General features: G+C 44.9%; 1 protein-coding gene across 1 annotated transcript in view; it reads left to right on the plus strand.

Annotated features, from left to right (window-relative positions):
• pik3r3b (phosphoinositide-3-kinase, regulatory subunit 3b (gamma)) overlaps positions 1–16,917 on the plus strand; it is a 180,132-nt gene that overhangs the window by 70,590 nt on the left and 92,625 nt on the right. The window contains exon 6 of the mRNA XM_041934597.1: positions 9,465–9,596. Within this exon, the coding sequence (XP_041790531.1) occupies positions 9,465–9,596 (132 nt within the window). The remainder of the gene's footprint in view (positions 1–9,464; positions 9,597–16,917) is intronic.

The following is a 16,917-nucleotide window of genomic DNA, read 5'->3' on the forward strand; positions in this document are numbered from 1 at the left end:
TAAAAGTGCTACCAGTTAGCCAACTAGCTAGTCTTGCAGTTTTTTGGAGAGAACCACTGAGTACAAGTCTTGATGTGCTTGTATGATGCCTTCTCTATTTCGGATTCAAGGTCAAAGGTCACCACTGTTTGCAATTGGTCAACAGCACAGATCCGCTCAAGTTCACTGAAATCCGAGTGAAAGATCTGCACGATTTACTTCACTTGTGTGAGCGGTTCCACTGATTGCAGCCATTGCACCGTGATGTACTGATTTCAGTCTGTATTTTTAAGTCACATAAGAAGATCTACGTCAGCTTCATCTGCGTGTGTCCTCTACAGGCAGCTCCACAAGGTGTTTAGCCTAGCTTAGCACCAAGACGTGAAGCAATCAATAATAAAAGAGAAAATCTCAGGAGAAAGAACACAAAAGAAAATAAAAGTAAAAGCAAAGCAAAGTAAAGACAAAATACACATTAAAACTATGGGACAGGCCTGTATGTACATGAACAGACATGAACCCAAAGCATCTGCAGGTCCATTAAAACGTGTAATCAAGTGTAAAGCAGAGACACTTCATCACAGTGTTTTTGTTGGTGTGTTTTCCTCAGAGATCCTGCAGAGCTCGACTTCTCTCCACAGTCTACTGTGTGACACTTAAATCTGCACGTTATTTCTTCCACAAAAACGGTAAACCCTCAGCATTTGAGTGTTATCATGTATCTGAGGATGCTTCCATGTGGATATCATGCAGAATTCAGATTTAAAGGAAGTTCAGGAGGAGTTCATTCCCACAAGCGGTTTCAGATCCTCAGCGTTCCACTTCCAGGTCCAGGACTGGATTAAGCCAGCAGGGGCCCTCAGGCCACAAATGAGCTGTGGGCCCCTGTTTTACCGTGTTGCCTTCAGGTACCCTTCAGTGCACACAGCCCACTATAGGAAGTGACAATGACTAAAGACTCCTCTTGTGGTGGATTGCTATGATAATACGGTTTTGAAAGGCTGCAGTTGTCTTTTTATTTTAGTTCTTTTAATCCTAATCCTAATATGTGTTTGTCTTATTGTCCCATGCATGTTTTTATGAGTTTAGTTTTTTAGTATTCATGCAGTTTTTGGTGTAGCCGCCGTCCGGTTTGCGCTCACTGCTCTTTCCTAACAGCTGATGAATGTTGTCATGAGATTTAAACAGGCCTCTGAAACAACAGTTGACAAAACAGTGTCGCCTATTATTTGATTTGATTGCAGTTTTCAGATTACAGAGTTTGTCCTGTTGAGTTGTAGATATTTAAGTGAATTTTTTTGTGAGCTGTGTAACTTTTAATCCGGCGTGGACGAGAATCCTCAAAGCGCTCAGACAGAATGAAAACCTGATGGAAGCATCTGCAGGCTGGAGTTTGTAAAGAGTCAGTGCGGTTTAAGAGGTTTGTCCATGTGGTGTTTTCAGGAGTTCAAGTGTGTGAGTGTGTGTGCGTGTGTGTGTGTGTGTGTGTGTGTGAGTGTGTGAGTGTGTGTGAGTGTGTGTGTATGTGTGTGTGTATAATGCTGAAGTAAGCTTCTGATAAACTGGAATCATATGACCAAAAACCTTCTGACTGTTTTCTCACTCTCTCTTGCTTTAACTTGAACATATCTTGATCTCTCTCTCTCTCTCTCTCTCTCTCATACACACACACACACACACACACACACACACACACACACACACACACACACACACACATACACTGATATTATCAGTGTCTGACCGTGTCCTCATACTGTTAGGAGTGTATAAGCCCTCCTGTGTTTCTGCATGAATCAGCAAACGAACGCAGACACACTTGTTGTACTGAAGTGTTACTGATGCAGTGAGAGACAGTTTGACTGTTTTCCAGCTTTAACACGATCGTCTCTGATAGACGCTCATTTGTGCATCTTTGTTTGATTTTTACACCGTTTTAATACGTCCAAAACTCTGGTGGCAGCTGGACTTATCCATCAGCGCATTTCATTTCATTCCTGATTTTATTCTTTCATTAGCATTGAGCTGTGATCGTGTTCACCCCCCCCCCCCCCCCCCCCGGAGCCTCTCATGTCTCAGCTGTTATATTACAGACATCACATTCAGACATTTCTCTGCTTCATACAGATGCAGTGAGCAGACGGAGCACAAAACACCTCCTTTAATTTCAGATGCATTATGTCAGATTATCTCTGAATTTGATTCTGTTCGGCTCTGAGTACATACCGTAATCCACCGCGATCAGATTGTGTTATTTGGTTATGAAGATGATTATTTCAGGTTTGAGCAGAAATGCCGGCTGCTGCCGTGGTAATGTTGAATCTAATAATGCTTGACCACATTAACACATCAGCTCTGGATTTCTCAGACAGAAGTGCTTTTCAGAGCAGCTGCATTGATACAAATGAGAACCTCTGTTGTCCTCTAATTCTTCGCTTTACAGCTAATTCTGCCTCTAACAGTCTCTAACTCTCATCACTGCTATTGGATTAGCCGGGACCAACTTTTCCACGAATCCGCCGGACTGTGTTGCAGCGTTTCGTCTTAAAATCGCTTGCTGGACTGAATCGGAGCGGCGTAACGCCGGCGAGGGCAGATGATCACACAGCTTTTGTAGTGTAATGAGATTCTTATTGGAATGCTGCTGCACACACAAAACACACACACCGCTATCAGGCCGACGCACAATGCACAGAGGTGAACGCAGGGCTTTGTGTATTACATTAGTGCAGCTTTATCTGATTAAACCACACTGCCGTCATTGTGCGTGAACACGGGATTGATTCTGTCCTTCAAATTTCCCGTGGCTCTAGTTCAAGTTCAGTCAGAGTGCGTCTTTCTTCTGTGCCAGTCGTGGAGGTTACGGCCTTGGACGGCGCGCAGTACGAGATGGCCTTTCGCTCGAAAGAGACGGCGTCCTTCACCGGGTCGGCGAGCCTCCTTTACATCTGTGACACAACCTCTGCAGATCTGCTGCACCTGAACGCTCTGATTCCAGATATCAGAGACTCACTCGGTGTTCTGTCGCGAAAAACCTCGCCGCCCCGACCTCAAACATAATCTGAAACAAAATCAAACATCTTCCTTCCCTCTGCAGTCGACGGCACTGACACAGACCATGATGAAACCTTTGGAGCTGAAAGCCGTTCGAGCACCGCCAGGACTGACCTCGACCCGCTTGCTTTTAAGTCCTGACTGTTTTCATGTGGCCACGACACCCAGAGGTCACTTCAGACACTGTGCTGATGCTGCTGTGACGTGTGCTGGAAGTTAAAAAGAGTCATATCTTTATGATTTGTGAGCGTTCACAGCGTTGACAAATCAAGATCTCTGAATAACATTCTTTAAATTTGCTGTTAATTATCCTTTTATCATTCATGTGCCAATGGGATCAATCTGAACTTTCATAAAGATCCTTGTTTCCCAGCCGTCATTGTGACTTCAATTTGTGGTAACTGCATTATTGCATGAATGTGGCCTGAGCCTAGCTACTGTTAGCATGCTAGCATCTGCAGCTAAGATATTTTCTTTGATAGCAGCTAAAGTTTAGCACCATATAGAATGAGGTAATATTAGATGATTGCTATTCGAACACATTTTTGGCTGCAGGAGTCAGATATCTGATGCATACTTTCTGTTCGTGACAGTTTATGAAATGTGCTGCAGACTCATTTCAGCCAAACGTTTCGTGAGGTTGTGTCCTCTGCCATCAGGGCTCTCGTTTCTCGGCACAGATGCAGGGAGGAGAAATTTAACTCCTGGAAACTCCAAAGCTTAAAGGAGTTTTCTCAAACGGCTCCCAGACGTAAACCACCGGTGAGCCTACGTTCAGGAGCCACCTGGTCCTGTTCGGGGGTGGAAGGTGTGTGAACGTCTGCAGCGATGCTGGCTGCTGTCACCAGGTGGCTAACGATGAGCTAGCTGTTGATGCTCAGGTAATGCTTCCTAAACGCACGCAGACTGCTCGTTAAACCTCGACACAGTGTGAGACTTTGGGATGTTTAAAGGATCTTTGACAGATCTGACGGCTGAGCAACTGAGCAGGAGGTCATGTAACTGATTACTTTTATGCTTGAGTAATGAGTAAAATAGTGTAATAACTTTTTCAATTAGTAATATGTAATGAGTTATTATCACATTTTTACTTGTTTCTCGTGATGTTTGTTTTCTTTCGAGCACAGATTTTTTTAAGGTCTTTCAAATCAGAAATATTCAGAAACACAATCAGAATTTTTAGCCCTAAAAGCTGGAAATAAGACCGACGTTATCATCCCTGTATGATCAATCTGGATCTGGAGGCTGATCTGTGACCCGTGTGTGTCTTTTCCCGTCGTTTGCTCCTTCTTATCATAAAGAAATACTCATTTTAACTGAAGATGTGCTGAGTGACCTCAGGTCTGACTGTTTACCCTCAATAAAAACGACTTCCCTCGACCTTCAAACAGGAAATACAAACTGTTATCCTCCTACGTCCGACATGCCATCCAGTCTCATCCCGGCCAATCAAACATTGCTGCCGAATGGATCCTGAGTAAGATGCAGCAATCCAATAACCAGACTCTGCTCATGACTATTGACCCGGCTTCAATCCATTCATCCATTCATCCATCCGTCCTTTCATTCATCTGCCCGTCTGTCCATTGATCTGTGGCCAGTGACAAAGCCTTGATTAGCCGACTGACGGATCAAGTGTGGAAAGGAAATTGGCCGTGTGTGTGTGTGTGTGTGTGTGTGTGTGTGTGTGTGTGTGTGGACGCTTATAGAGAGCTGAGAGGTAAAAAACAACAGCGCTCGAACACTCAGAAAAATCCACCTGAACCTGTCGATGCATCACACGCAGGCACGTGCATGAAGTGATAATCAACGATGAGCGTGCACGAGGATTTGTGCATTTCTTCAGGTCACGGTGGTTACATGCTAAACTGAGCAAACAAATGTGATCTTAATCTGCGTGTGTTGATTTATTCGCTGGTTTAAAGAACACAGACTTTTAGGAGCAGATGTTACAGAGAAGTGACTGGATAAGATGAACAGGACAGTAGAGGAAACAGGAGAGGGAGGGGGAGGCTGCAGAGAAAGTAGAAGGCAAGAGAATTGAACTTGGACACAGAGACAGAGAGAGAGAGGATTGAATTGATCGGGGGATTTCTCGTTCCCAATCCCTCAGCGAGCAGAGTAATGATGCTGCGTTGGCTGCGGCCCCAGAATACGACTCGGCTTCATTAGGTGTGATTAAAGCTGCCCTGCTGACTTAGGCCTTCCTGCCTGGCACACCTCACCTGACCCCTCTGACATAACTCAGCCCGGCAGAGCCAGGCCTCTGCTGCCTAATCTCACTTTGGTCTTAACACAATTTCTCAGCAGTGTTATTGGATCTACTGGCTGCAACCGGCTAAAAACGCAGTATCTATCGTCCCACCTCCTGATGAAGTGATAGCATGTTAGCAAACAGATCCAGCAGACAGAGAGCAGCATTAGTTAACGTTCAGTTTGAGTCGTCTTTGTATCACCTGATGTTTGAAACCTTTCCCCCCCTGAGAACAACACCTGGCTGTGCAGGAAGGTACCGCTTTCGTTTGGTGCCGTTTTCTTTTTTCTTCTGCTGAACGCTGCTGCTGCTGCTGGAAATAAAGTTGATGAAAGTGCTGAGACTGATACAAACAGTAAAATGTGCCGTAAAAAACGAAACTGTGATCTTAAAAGAGACTAAAAACATCCATAAAGCTGAGGGGAACTGCAGGGTGGAGTATTAAATCTCTGTGGCTCCGTCACTTCGAGCACATTTGGCGCATTGTTCATATAAATATGTGGATCAGCCTGCCTTTAGCATCATAAAGAAGTCGTACCTCGCCGTCTGAAGCCATCGCGGGGAACCGCCGGCTTTAATGCGGCCTACACCTGCCGCAGAGCCGGTCCAGCTGTCTGGTTCACATCTGCAGTAAACAAGCCCGCCTCTCTTCAACAAAGGGATTTACTATCCTGCACATAGCTCAGTCCTGCAGATTCTCATCTGGGTTTACATGCTTTTCAAGCTGATTAACTCGCACACACACACACATGCACACCAAACCGGCATCTTAAGTGTGCGAACAGGCGAGAATGTGGTAAAATAAGTTTGCACGTCCTTGTGAAGTGGTGTTTGAGTCTTGGTGAGGTAGCTGGGCTGCTGTTTGCAGGGCTGCTCGGTGAGGTGGTGATCTCACAGTTAGCTTGGAACATACTAGCGCTCACCAGCTGTGATAGCACATCAAGCTAGTCGGCTTGCTAATGGAACGTACAGGCAAAGTTGTGCTCAATGCTCAGGAAAGTGTTTTCATCTCTGCAGCCTTGTGTTTTGCGGCCCTTACCTGACCAGGTAACCCCGAGAGCGGCTCAGACCAACCAGAAGGTCACTTGGGTCACATGCAGCTCTGAAAGGAAGCATGAATGGAGGGAGCAGACAGATCCTGGTTCAACAGACACCGATTAATCAGGTGGTTTCTGATGTCAGACTAATTTTCTCGGTGTCTGATACAAATAAAAAGCAGCTGTTGTCGAGCACACAGTGACTGTCTGCATTTTCAATTATGGATTAAAAATAGCCGTCTGTAATTTTGTGTGGGAGGCCTATGCTGCAGTCTCATTTATTTGTGTCCAGATTATGTTGGCCTAATTCTTCACAGCACTAAATAATGAACCCAGTGACTTAAAAGAAATCATGTGCGCTCCTTCAGAACAATCGCACCATTTTGCAGTTAGCGTGGGAACGACAGACATATCTCAGAAAATGTTTCTAACCAGGCTGTTTTTGTCGTTGCTGCCTCCGTCCACTCTTTGAAGTCATAAGTAACTCATGACCGGCCTGAACATGGTCTGGATTCATACATGCACTATGTGCTGTTTTGCAGACCTAAATATTGTCCTTATGAAGGCCGCTTCGCTGAACAGAAACAGAAAAATCGCCAAATCGTTCGCCAAAGAAGTGATCTACCTGGTTGTGCAACCGGCACATGTGCAGCAGTGTTTCTCTCCCTGCGCCTCCTGCTCGGCCCGGAGACTTTTCACCGGGATAGCTTTGCAGCGCTCTGCTCTGTTTCCACTTTCACGGTTTACAAGCAGAAAAAGAGTTGTAATTCACCTTGTTTGTAGTTGGAGCTGTCCTGTCAACAATGGTGGTCTATGGGGAAAATGGCTTGAGGGCTGCAGGGAGTTTTCTGCTGCAGCTTCACCGTTGGCCACAGGGACAAATTGGCAACAAAGCTGAAAGACTGCAGTGAATCAGTCTCTGTTAATGCATCCCTGCAGCAACCCGACTGACTCCACCGCACCAGCACGCTTCCTGTTACATGCAGCCATAAATTGAAATATGATAACTGTGACTGAATCAGTGGAGCTTTGATCTTTATGTTTTACATCATCACAGCATTTTTTTGACAGTGCTTCCTCTCAGAAAGTCCTGTCAACGATGTTAAATACTTCGTTATATCCCTGGAACACTGACTCTCCCCTCTGCTCATTTATACACTGACGAACCAATCGATGGCACTTCAGCAGATCCTCGCTCGACCCCTCCACTCACACTGGCTGTGCACAGAGCGATGTGTCATTTAATGCATGTCAGTTGATGCCACACGCAGTGAAAGTCGTCAAGGTAACAGCTGCCAGGATGTGCTGATCCGGGCAGTAAGTTTGTCAAATTGCTGCTTTTTTTTTTTCGAGGCCGACCCTCGATGACACACGTCGACACCGTGTGTGCGTCTGATCACGGCGCCTCTTGTTGTGAGTGCACTAGATGAGTGATTATCAACTTTCCTGGATGACAGCTGGACGGCAGCTGTTTCAGATGGATTTTTAAGAGTCACCAAAACAACCGTGAAACTCGGTGAGGAAGAAAGAAGCTCGGCTGTGTGTGATTTCCCCCGTGTAAATTGCAGCCTGCATCATAATTGGCAAGTATCGCCGCTATCTTTTGTGCCAGAAGTGCAAACTAATATAACACCATCACCATTTTCATGATGATCACCAGCACAAATCCCAACCTAATAAAAAATAGCTCTCTCAAATTAACAAATTACAATCTGCTCTTCTGGAATCAAATTGTTTTACGCTCTAATACCCCCCCCCCCCCCCCCCCCCCCCCCCACACACACACACACACACACACACACACACACACACACACACACACACAAGAAAAAGTGTATTAATATCTTTTCATGAACCTTGGTCCCATGGCAACACCAAATTTGCTCTGTCTGGGTGTTGGGATGATCGAATCCCCCAGACAAATCACTGCACGATAACACAGGCGTCAGCGCCGCGGCGTGCAGAGGTCATCCGCTGATATTAATGGCCTGCTGGTTTACTAGCCTGTGGTGATTGGTTAAGTTTATTCAGGCATTAGTTAGAGGGGCAGATCAATGGACTTTAACAGTCGTTTTGACTCCAGAGGGGCATATGGTGCATATGGTGTGGGGGGGGGGGCTGGAGGTGTTGGATGTGATGAGGTTGGTGGATGGGAAAAGAAAAGGAAGATAAAGAGGAGCAAATGAAGCTGGCGTAGGAAGATTAAAGATAAACGGCAAACAGAAAACAGGTCAAGGAGGAAGAGGAGGACGAGAGACGGGGGGAGGAAGGTTAAGAGCAGGAATGGGGAAGGACAGGGTTGAAGAGGAAGGTTGCAGGGAAAGATGGAGGACAGAAACGACGTCCTGTGGCGCCGTGTGGTTTGTCCTTTGCAGGCGCACGCCGGCCTGTTATCTGTTGTTTCGTCTGCACTCGGGCAGATTTAGAAATTCTCCTCATGTGTCGGACATCGTTTTTATCTGCAGCTGAGTGACAGTTTTTCCCTTTTCCCAGGAACAGCTGACCGTGAGACTTAACACAGGTCACAGCTCACCCAGTCCCACACGTATTCCTCTCATAGAGACTGTTTGTCCAAAGCCAGGACTCGTTTAGATCTCACAGTTAAGACTTGAGTTAGTAAATTGTACTTTCTGTGCAGTTACTTTGGTTTGATTCTGGTCCTACAGTGATCTTTAGTCTTCTTCCAACAGTTATTTAAGTGTTTCTGGAGAAAATCTGATAATTCTGCCCCGTCGACCTCAAAAAATGTATGAAAAATGTAAGATCTTGCCTTGCACTCCCCCCAAACTACAATGGTTCATTGTCTGAAACCAGGAAATGTGCTCAGTAAAGCTCACAACAATCTGTGATGTAGAGGAAACGTCAGAGGGGGACCAGAATAATCAGCATCCATCCAGCTGGGACCATGAATATCACTGTTTTCAGGGAAATGTAGGTGGTCTATGATGCAGCAGTCGGTGGATCTCCACGTATTCATCCAGTTCACGTTCAGTGAAACATGATGTCAGGATGAATGAATGACAGGAGATGACAGTTCAGTGTGATTATCAGGTTTAAAATGACCTTCATCCGACTTGACGTCTCGTTTTAAAGTGTCGGCCAATTTAAAACATCTTCCCGTCTCTCTGTTGTCCTCACAGATCCGGGCTCAGTGGATCTGGACCAGCATGACGTGGTTTCGCTGACTGACGCTCTCAGAGGTTTCCTGCAGGATCTGCCCGCCCCCATCATCCCTGCCACCGTCTACAGCGAGCTGGTCTACACTGCTCAAGGTACAGCGTGGGACACTGCAACACGCACCTCGACTAAAACTCTGTTAAAGTTCACTCAGTTCACTCAAACCACGACAAAGAACGCTATTCCCCTCTGAGCCGGCGGTCGGCTAGTTTAGCTGTAGTTTGGCACAGCTATGGTTCGTTATTGCGTATTCGTAGCCGACCGCCGCAGAGTCAGCCGTGTTGTGGCTGGCTGCTCGCAGCACGCTGCGTTCCGTAATGACATCATCCACGTCAGAGGTAGTTGCCTAGAGACGCCGGATGTTGATAACATGCCACCACGGGCTCAGAGGGGAATAGCACCAGCATATCAGAACAAAATATTGGAATATGAACGAGTTTCTGCAGATTATGCGTTATATAGAGGCTGCGCATGGATGCCCCGAGTACTCGCATTATACGGATATACGCGCCGCTCCTCTGGGGCTAATTTCTTCAAAACTACTCCAAATGCCACTGAACATGGACAAGTAAGTCCAGTCAACATGAGAGCATGAAGTGTACGAGGGGGCAGGTGTGTCTCGGCAGGTCGAGCGGGTCGTCCACCAATCAGAAGGTTGGTGGTTCGATCCCCGACTGCTCCAGTCTGCAAGTGGAAGTGTCCTCGGACAAGATGCTGATGGGTGGATGTGGACGTGGACGTAGCAGCTCCATGTCTCTGAGGCAGCACAGCTGTCAAGATTAATGCGTCTGAGCGTTGAGCTGCGTTGCCGAGGAGGCTGATGGTAGTCGTGGGTATTAGATTTCACTTTCTATCGTGTAAAAAATGTCCCATTAGCCAACATTAGCACTTCTTTCTGCCAAACAAACCGTCAGCACAGCTGGTGAAACTATGACGTGTGGATTGTCGCTGCATGTCTGTCCTCCTCCACTTTTACAGTAGAGAGTGAGTTAAAGTTAAACTTTCGGGAAGCAAAACTGCCAACACAACTGTGACCCACATAAAATTCAAGACTCCATGTTTTTAGCTAAAAGCGGCGTTTTCCTGGCTGGTGACCGGTGTGAGTGTCATCTGCTCTCCGCTCTCACGCACTGCAGGCTTAAACTCTAGAGCTCAGGGTGTTTTTTTTTTTTTTTTTTTTTTTTGCTTCTGTCACTTGGCGTGAGCGCCGACGCCCGTCACACCTGACAGATTTCAGCCACATCTGGATGTAAAGACGACGAGGCCGTACCCTCTCGTCAGCATCAAATTTCCTCTAATCTCCTGACAGCCTGGGGATTATATAAAAACAAACTCTGAGCTGAGACGTGGCTCAGCGCCAGGTTCCCTCGCTTTCCTCCTTTTTCTGTACAGCTGACCTGCTCGTTCACCCTTTCACCTGCCGCCCACCTCGCCCAGCGGGCCCCCCTCTCTCCGGCTTTTAGGGACTCTCGCACTCTTATCTATTTTTAATGAACCCTACCTTGACATTCGGCGTTTCGTGCTTCGCGTGGGTGGTGTGCGTGCCGGTGTGTGGGAATAAAAGACAGTGGCAGACGGTCAGACACACAGGCAGATGAACAGACAGACAGGTGTGCGTGAGCGTGCACGTCAGTGGGTGTTTGTCAGGGCGGGGGCATCGTCTGAGCTTGCAGGATGTTTGCAGCAGCTTCCCTGCAACCTCCTCCCAAAATATGACTTGGCTAAGCTCCTCGACATGATCTCCAACTGAAAACCCCCTCAATTATGTAAGTGCTTTTCTCTCTCTCTTGGTCCTCGTCCTGTTAAGTGACAGAGCCTTTTTTTAGTTTACTTATTCATGGAAACATTTTAAGTCAGGATAAACCACTTTGAGAGGCTGCATCAAGTATTTTGCGCAGGTTGTCTGAGGTCAAGCCCGCTGAAATTTAACTTCTTATTTAGAAAGACCTCACTGGAAGAGAGTGATTCCTGTGAAATCGGAGTATTATAAAACACGTCTGAAGTGAAGATAAGTCACGCCATAATATTTGGAGATCCCTGAAAAATAAGCTATTTGCTGGAGGGCAAGTGGTGAGAGTCTTTTCTGTCCTCCTTTTTTAGCTGCTCTGTGCTCCAGTCAGCCTTCAGGTCTGCGCCACCAGTTCACCGGATCATTCCTCATATAGCTGCACATGTTCAGCTACAACACACACGAGGCCTCGGCTGCCCGTGAGAGCTTTTTATGTTTATTTTCGCTCGTCCTCGAACGTGTCACCTGGAGCCTGATCATGAGACTGTTAAAGAGGCCGTTAAATTTTCTCTTCGTCGCTCGTCATGTTAATTTTAGCTGTTTTCTGTTTGGGCGTTTTTCCCAAACCAATCGGCATTTATTGTCCCATTGACGTCATTTGTTGTTGACACAGAAACTGTGGTGGCTGAGAGAAGACATCCTCGTTCTTCATCCTGCCTGCAAAGCTTTGACTGGTTGGAAACTAATACGAGACCTTCATCAATTACTGAAAAGTCAGGGCCGTAATTCGGCATTATCGTCATACTGCACAACTAAATTATTACTAATTATTTGCATTATTTACTAATCTGTTATTTTTTCCCATTAATTGATGAATCTTTTACTAGTTTAAATGGCAGAAAATAGTAAAAATGCCCATCGTATCATTTTCAAATGACTTTTCCCAAGCCAAAAGTCCAAAACTATAAAATATTCAGTTCAGTTCAAAATGATGCAAAACAAAGAAAAATATATTTCATTGATGAATGACTTAAACAAATAATTGATCATTAAAATAGCTGGTGCCCCAGACCGTTCCCGCCAACATTTCACATTTTTGTTTCCCATCGATTGACACAAACAATCACATTTTATATTCATATTATACGCAGTTAGCAAGCTCAGATTCACGTGAATCAATGGATGCAAACCCTTTAAAGCTACAATCACAACAGAAAGCACAATAAGTGGCAACAGCAGGCGAACAACCGTTTTTAAAATTCATGCAAAATTGACCGATTCTGTCTCTTAGTGGATGAAGATGGTGAGAGAAGTCAAAGATACCTAAAGTGAAGCAGGAGGAAGGGGTTTGAGTGGTGGAGGGAGCTGTGGCAGCACACAGCCAAGAGGTTATAGCAGCAGGTTATAATGGCCACACTGTACAGCTGCAGGGTTTTAAGATGATATCCATGTGGATGGAATCAGTCAAATTTGCCTCATGCAACGACACTTCCAATTCCCAAACACTGTTAGAAATACAGATAAAGTGTCAAATACCTTTTCAACCCTCTGACCCACCAGCAGGACAGTCCCAAATAATATAAAAACTGTACGTGTACCGTGGTGAATTTGGGGAAATGTGTGATAAAAGTTGCAAACGGCAGTAAAAGCTGTTTTTGTCAAATGGCGTGTTTAATGTGCGTCATCACAGAGTCAGACTCCGTTTAACCCTTAAATTAGTCCATTCGTTTTCTGTTTCAGGGCGGTCTCGTTTTTTTCAGCGACAGAGTAATCACATTTGTTGTCATCAGATGGATGTAATCCTCCTTTAATCCTCCTCTCTTCTGCTTGCTGACCACAATCAGCCTTTTGTTATGAGGACTGTGCCATTTCTCACTTCTCCTTTTTCCAGCTTTTATTTATTTATTTTTTTAAAGAAAGATGTGAGGATGATGCCGTCACGTGTGCGATGGCGCCTTAAAGCATTTTAAAGTGATGGATGAATGCGATGCTGCAGGAAGTTGAGGCCGAGTTTCCTCTGTTGACGTTTTTTTCTCACAGTCACAGTTCACGCCTTCCTCATTCCTCCTCGTCCTCCTTCTGTTTTTCTCTCTGAGTCACTAATCTTAATAATTTCATTTGAGACTGTCAACGCTTCCTCCCTTCTGCCCTTTTTCTTCCTATTCATCCCTCGTCCTCACCCCCCGCCTCCCTCCCCTGTGCCTAACTCTTATCCCGTCCCTGTCTTTTCTCATTCATCAGTTTTGCGAGAGTTAGTTAACCCTAATGGTCCCACCGAGGTCATCGTCTGTGAGGATGAAGGCCAGCTGTCTGAGTCTGACTGACCACTGTCCATCTGGACCTTCAGAGCAGAGACGAAGGAAGGGACCGTCTCGACTCCTTTAGAGATGAGAAGGATGCCTTTAAGATCAGATCAACATTTTAAACTTCTTATCAACCTGACATATAGTGGCCTAAAGTATGTGGACACGTAGGAAAATCTGTCCGTCCTGGACAGTTGGGTCAAAAATTATCCTGCGTCCGACAGCCAGAAAACTCCACCTTTGCACAGCTGAATTTGTGGCAGGTGGAGGGCAGAGGATGGAGAGCAGCAGATCTTGAGTCAAGGCTCTGATCTTATTTACTGTGGATTTCATAGATTTAATGGATTTTTCCTTTTTTTATTTGAAAGGATGGCCATTCCTGTTTCCTCAAGCTGTTTCATGCTCCAACTGACCTAATTCCTGTGATCATCTGATTGGCTCATCGACTGTGTGCATGTAAATGGAACATTTGTGATGCAGTTAAACTGAACAGATGCTTTTCTCCAAAGCAACTTAAAATAAAAGCATTTAAAATCCACATAAACAAGAGCTGGATGTCATCAACAACAAAAAACAACTTCCTTATATAAAGTTATTAAATAAATGGGATATTAGGCTTGTTCATATACTCAGGCCATTGTGTGAAATGTTATAAACAATAAGTGGAGAATAAACCATCAGCAGCTGAGAAGGTGAGACAGATTTTCATCACTTCTTAACAAAACCTTCAGAATTTAGAGGTGAAGCAGACAAAAAAAATGTTAATTTTCCTTAATTAGATAAAATGCCTTTAATTCATAATTATCTCCAAAGAGGCCCGAGGTGAAGCCTCTCTCGACCCCCCCACTGTCCAGTTGTCCAGTGTCCCAGAGTCCCGTGGGGCCAGATGGACCGGCCAAGTTCCCTCTCCAGCCTTGACCTCTATTGACCAGCGGGGTCAACCGCAATCCATAATAACTGAGGGAGGAGGACTCTGTGTGTGTGTGTGTGTGTGTGTGTGTGTGTGTGTGTGTGTGTGTGTGCAGTCGTTGTCTATGATCAGTAGTGGTCAGACAGAGAGAGAGGGGTGACTTCCATGACCCCCATCAGGCTGCAGCAGATTGTCAGCCATCCATCACCGCCCACCTGCCCACCCAAAACACACACACGCACGCACACACACACACACACACACAGTGAGTGTCCCTGGACTTCCTTGAGTCACACAGGCTCCTGGACAGCAGCACATATGAATTCATAAATGTTTTACATTCCCAAAATGTCAACTTGGACATTTTAGATTCATACTTTTATATATTTATGTAAATTTTACATTTATAATCCAGAAGATATTCATATTCCCCATTTTTTATATTATTTATGCAAATCATTTTTCATCAATAGCCATTCAATGCATTTGCATCATAGACTATAAAACATGGATGTAGTCTCTGTGACGTCACCCTCACGTTTCTGAGGAACCATTGTGAAGCTATGAGGTCATAATTATGCATAACTCTAAGCCTTCATATATGAGACCAAGATGTTTTAGTACCAGGGTAAACAGGGTTATTTCTGCTGTTAAATGTTTGATATAGAGGTCTATGCAGATTAACAAGTGGCCATTGGAGGAACTGCAGTTTTTGGTACTTGGCGTGTTTTTTCAGCCCTAGAGGTTGCCCCTTGATTTATATTCAGTAATCGCCTCTATATGTAGTTTCCAGAGTCCAGCAGCCTGTGCGGGCTTCAGTTCTACTCTCTCACAACAGATTCACAGGAAATGATGCACGAGTGTTCTGGACCGTTCGCCTGATGTGACACTGATGTCTTTGTTTTCTACTCTTTACTCGAACGCGACACGATGAATCCTCTCCGACCGCAGTTTGTTCGGCTGCTCTGGAAACAAACACATCAGTCGCTCTTCTTCTGTTGCTTTTGTGACAGAAGCTCAGGGCGCATTTTAAAACAATCTTTACTGAAAAACCAAATATATAGCGAAGACACGGAGCGATATCACACTATTCAGACTATTGCTCTGTTAAATATTAAAGAGGACGAGTGAAAAACAAACAGAAATGATGCTCAGGGGTTGAACTTATATACGAGGCAGTTTTTCATGTGCGTGGTTTCAGGGTATTCAGATAAATACGACGAATGAAAGTTTGGACTTTGTTTTAAAAACTCCAGGTTGTTAAGTTGATGCAGCAGCTGCTCAGAGTTTGTTTGTTTCCTGACCTCAGTGGGAAATTCATTTGATTTCCAGCAGAACTCTGGTCATTAAACACATCACACAAAACCACTTGAAACTTGAGGTTTCCCTCTGACTCCTCCTCTCTGTCTGCTTGACCTTTGACCTGGTGACACACAGAGATGGACACACAGAGATGGACGTCTGACACAGTAACACTTGTACATGGAAAAACATCTTTTTAGCTGTGATATCAAACGTCCACTGTTCCGTCCTGCATGTCCATTCCCAGAGTCATTTAATCGATGCAGGACCTCGGGCTTGTGGGCAATTCTGTTTGTAATAAGCTGCTAAGAACAGAAATATTAAATATCTAAGGATATTACTTGCTTGTTTTTTTGTTTGCCTAGAAAATTTGACATCATAATATGATGTAAGGTTTTTTTTTGGAGCTGGATTTTTTTTTATTTTTTGTGTTATTACGGATGTCAGTGATGATTTTGAATGAGGCTTTCTTACTCCTGGACCAGGACCTGGGTCCTCAGAGCTGCATGGAGCCTTTTAAGAGCCACTTTTCCATCTCGCCCATCAGTCAGTTGTTCTGTCAGTTCTTCCAGCTCTCTGCTGGCCGATCAATGTGAACACTTCCGCACAGGCGGCCAAATACAACGAATACGTCACCTAGCCGGTCGATACACCTGGATGCATGCATGTACACATGTTTAGCTCTGCATTTACAGAAAGCACTCGATAAACTGCATGTATGTAAACGTCAAGCAGAGATCCAGTTTAGCTCTTCGTGCAAACACTGCTGCTGTGTTGCTGCAGTTCCACTGTTTCCTTCTGAGCTACAAGCCTTTTGTAGTGCAGTGGAAAAGTTCCTTTTCCACTGCAACTGGAAAGGACAGTGTTTCATTTCTGTTTGAATTTTAACCTTTTGTGACCTTTGCATAATACCAGCCCTCTCCTACACTCTCTTCTAACCATCAATGATACAGCACAAGCTTAAAGGGAAGGTTATGAAAAGACAGAAATGTTCACTTTAATGTGTCTCATGCATCTCTTTTAGCTGAAGTTCAGCTCTGAACATAAAGTCATTCAATCTTTACAGCTTTTGCACTGATTAAATGAAGTATATAATCCTGCATCTTATGCAAACATCTATTGGTAATTCTTCAAAGTAAATGATGTACACAAAAGAGCTTAACATTCAGGGT

This window comes from Chelmon rostratus, chromosome 4 (assembly GCF_017976325.1).
Source record: "Chelmon rostratus isolate fCheRos1 chromosome 4, fCheRos1.pri, whole genome shotgun sequence".
NCBI classification, from domain to species: Eukaryota; Metazoa; Chordata; class Actinopteri; order Chaetodontiformes; family Chaetodontidae; genus Chelmon; species Chelmon rostratus.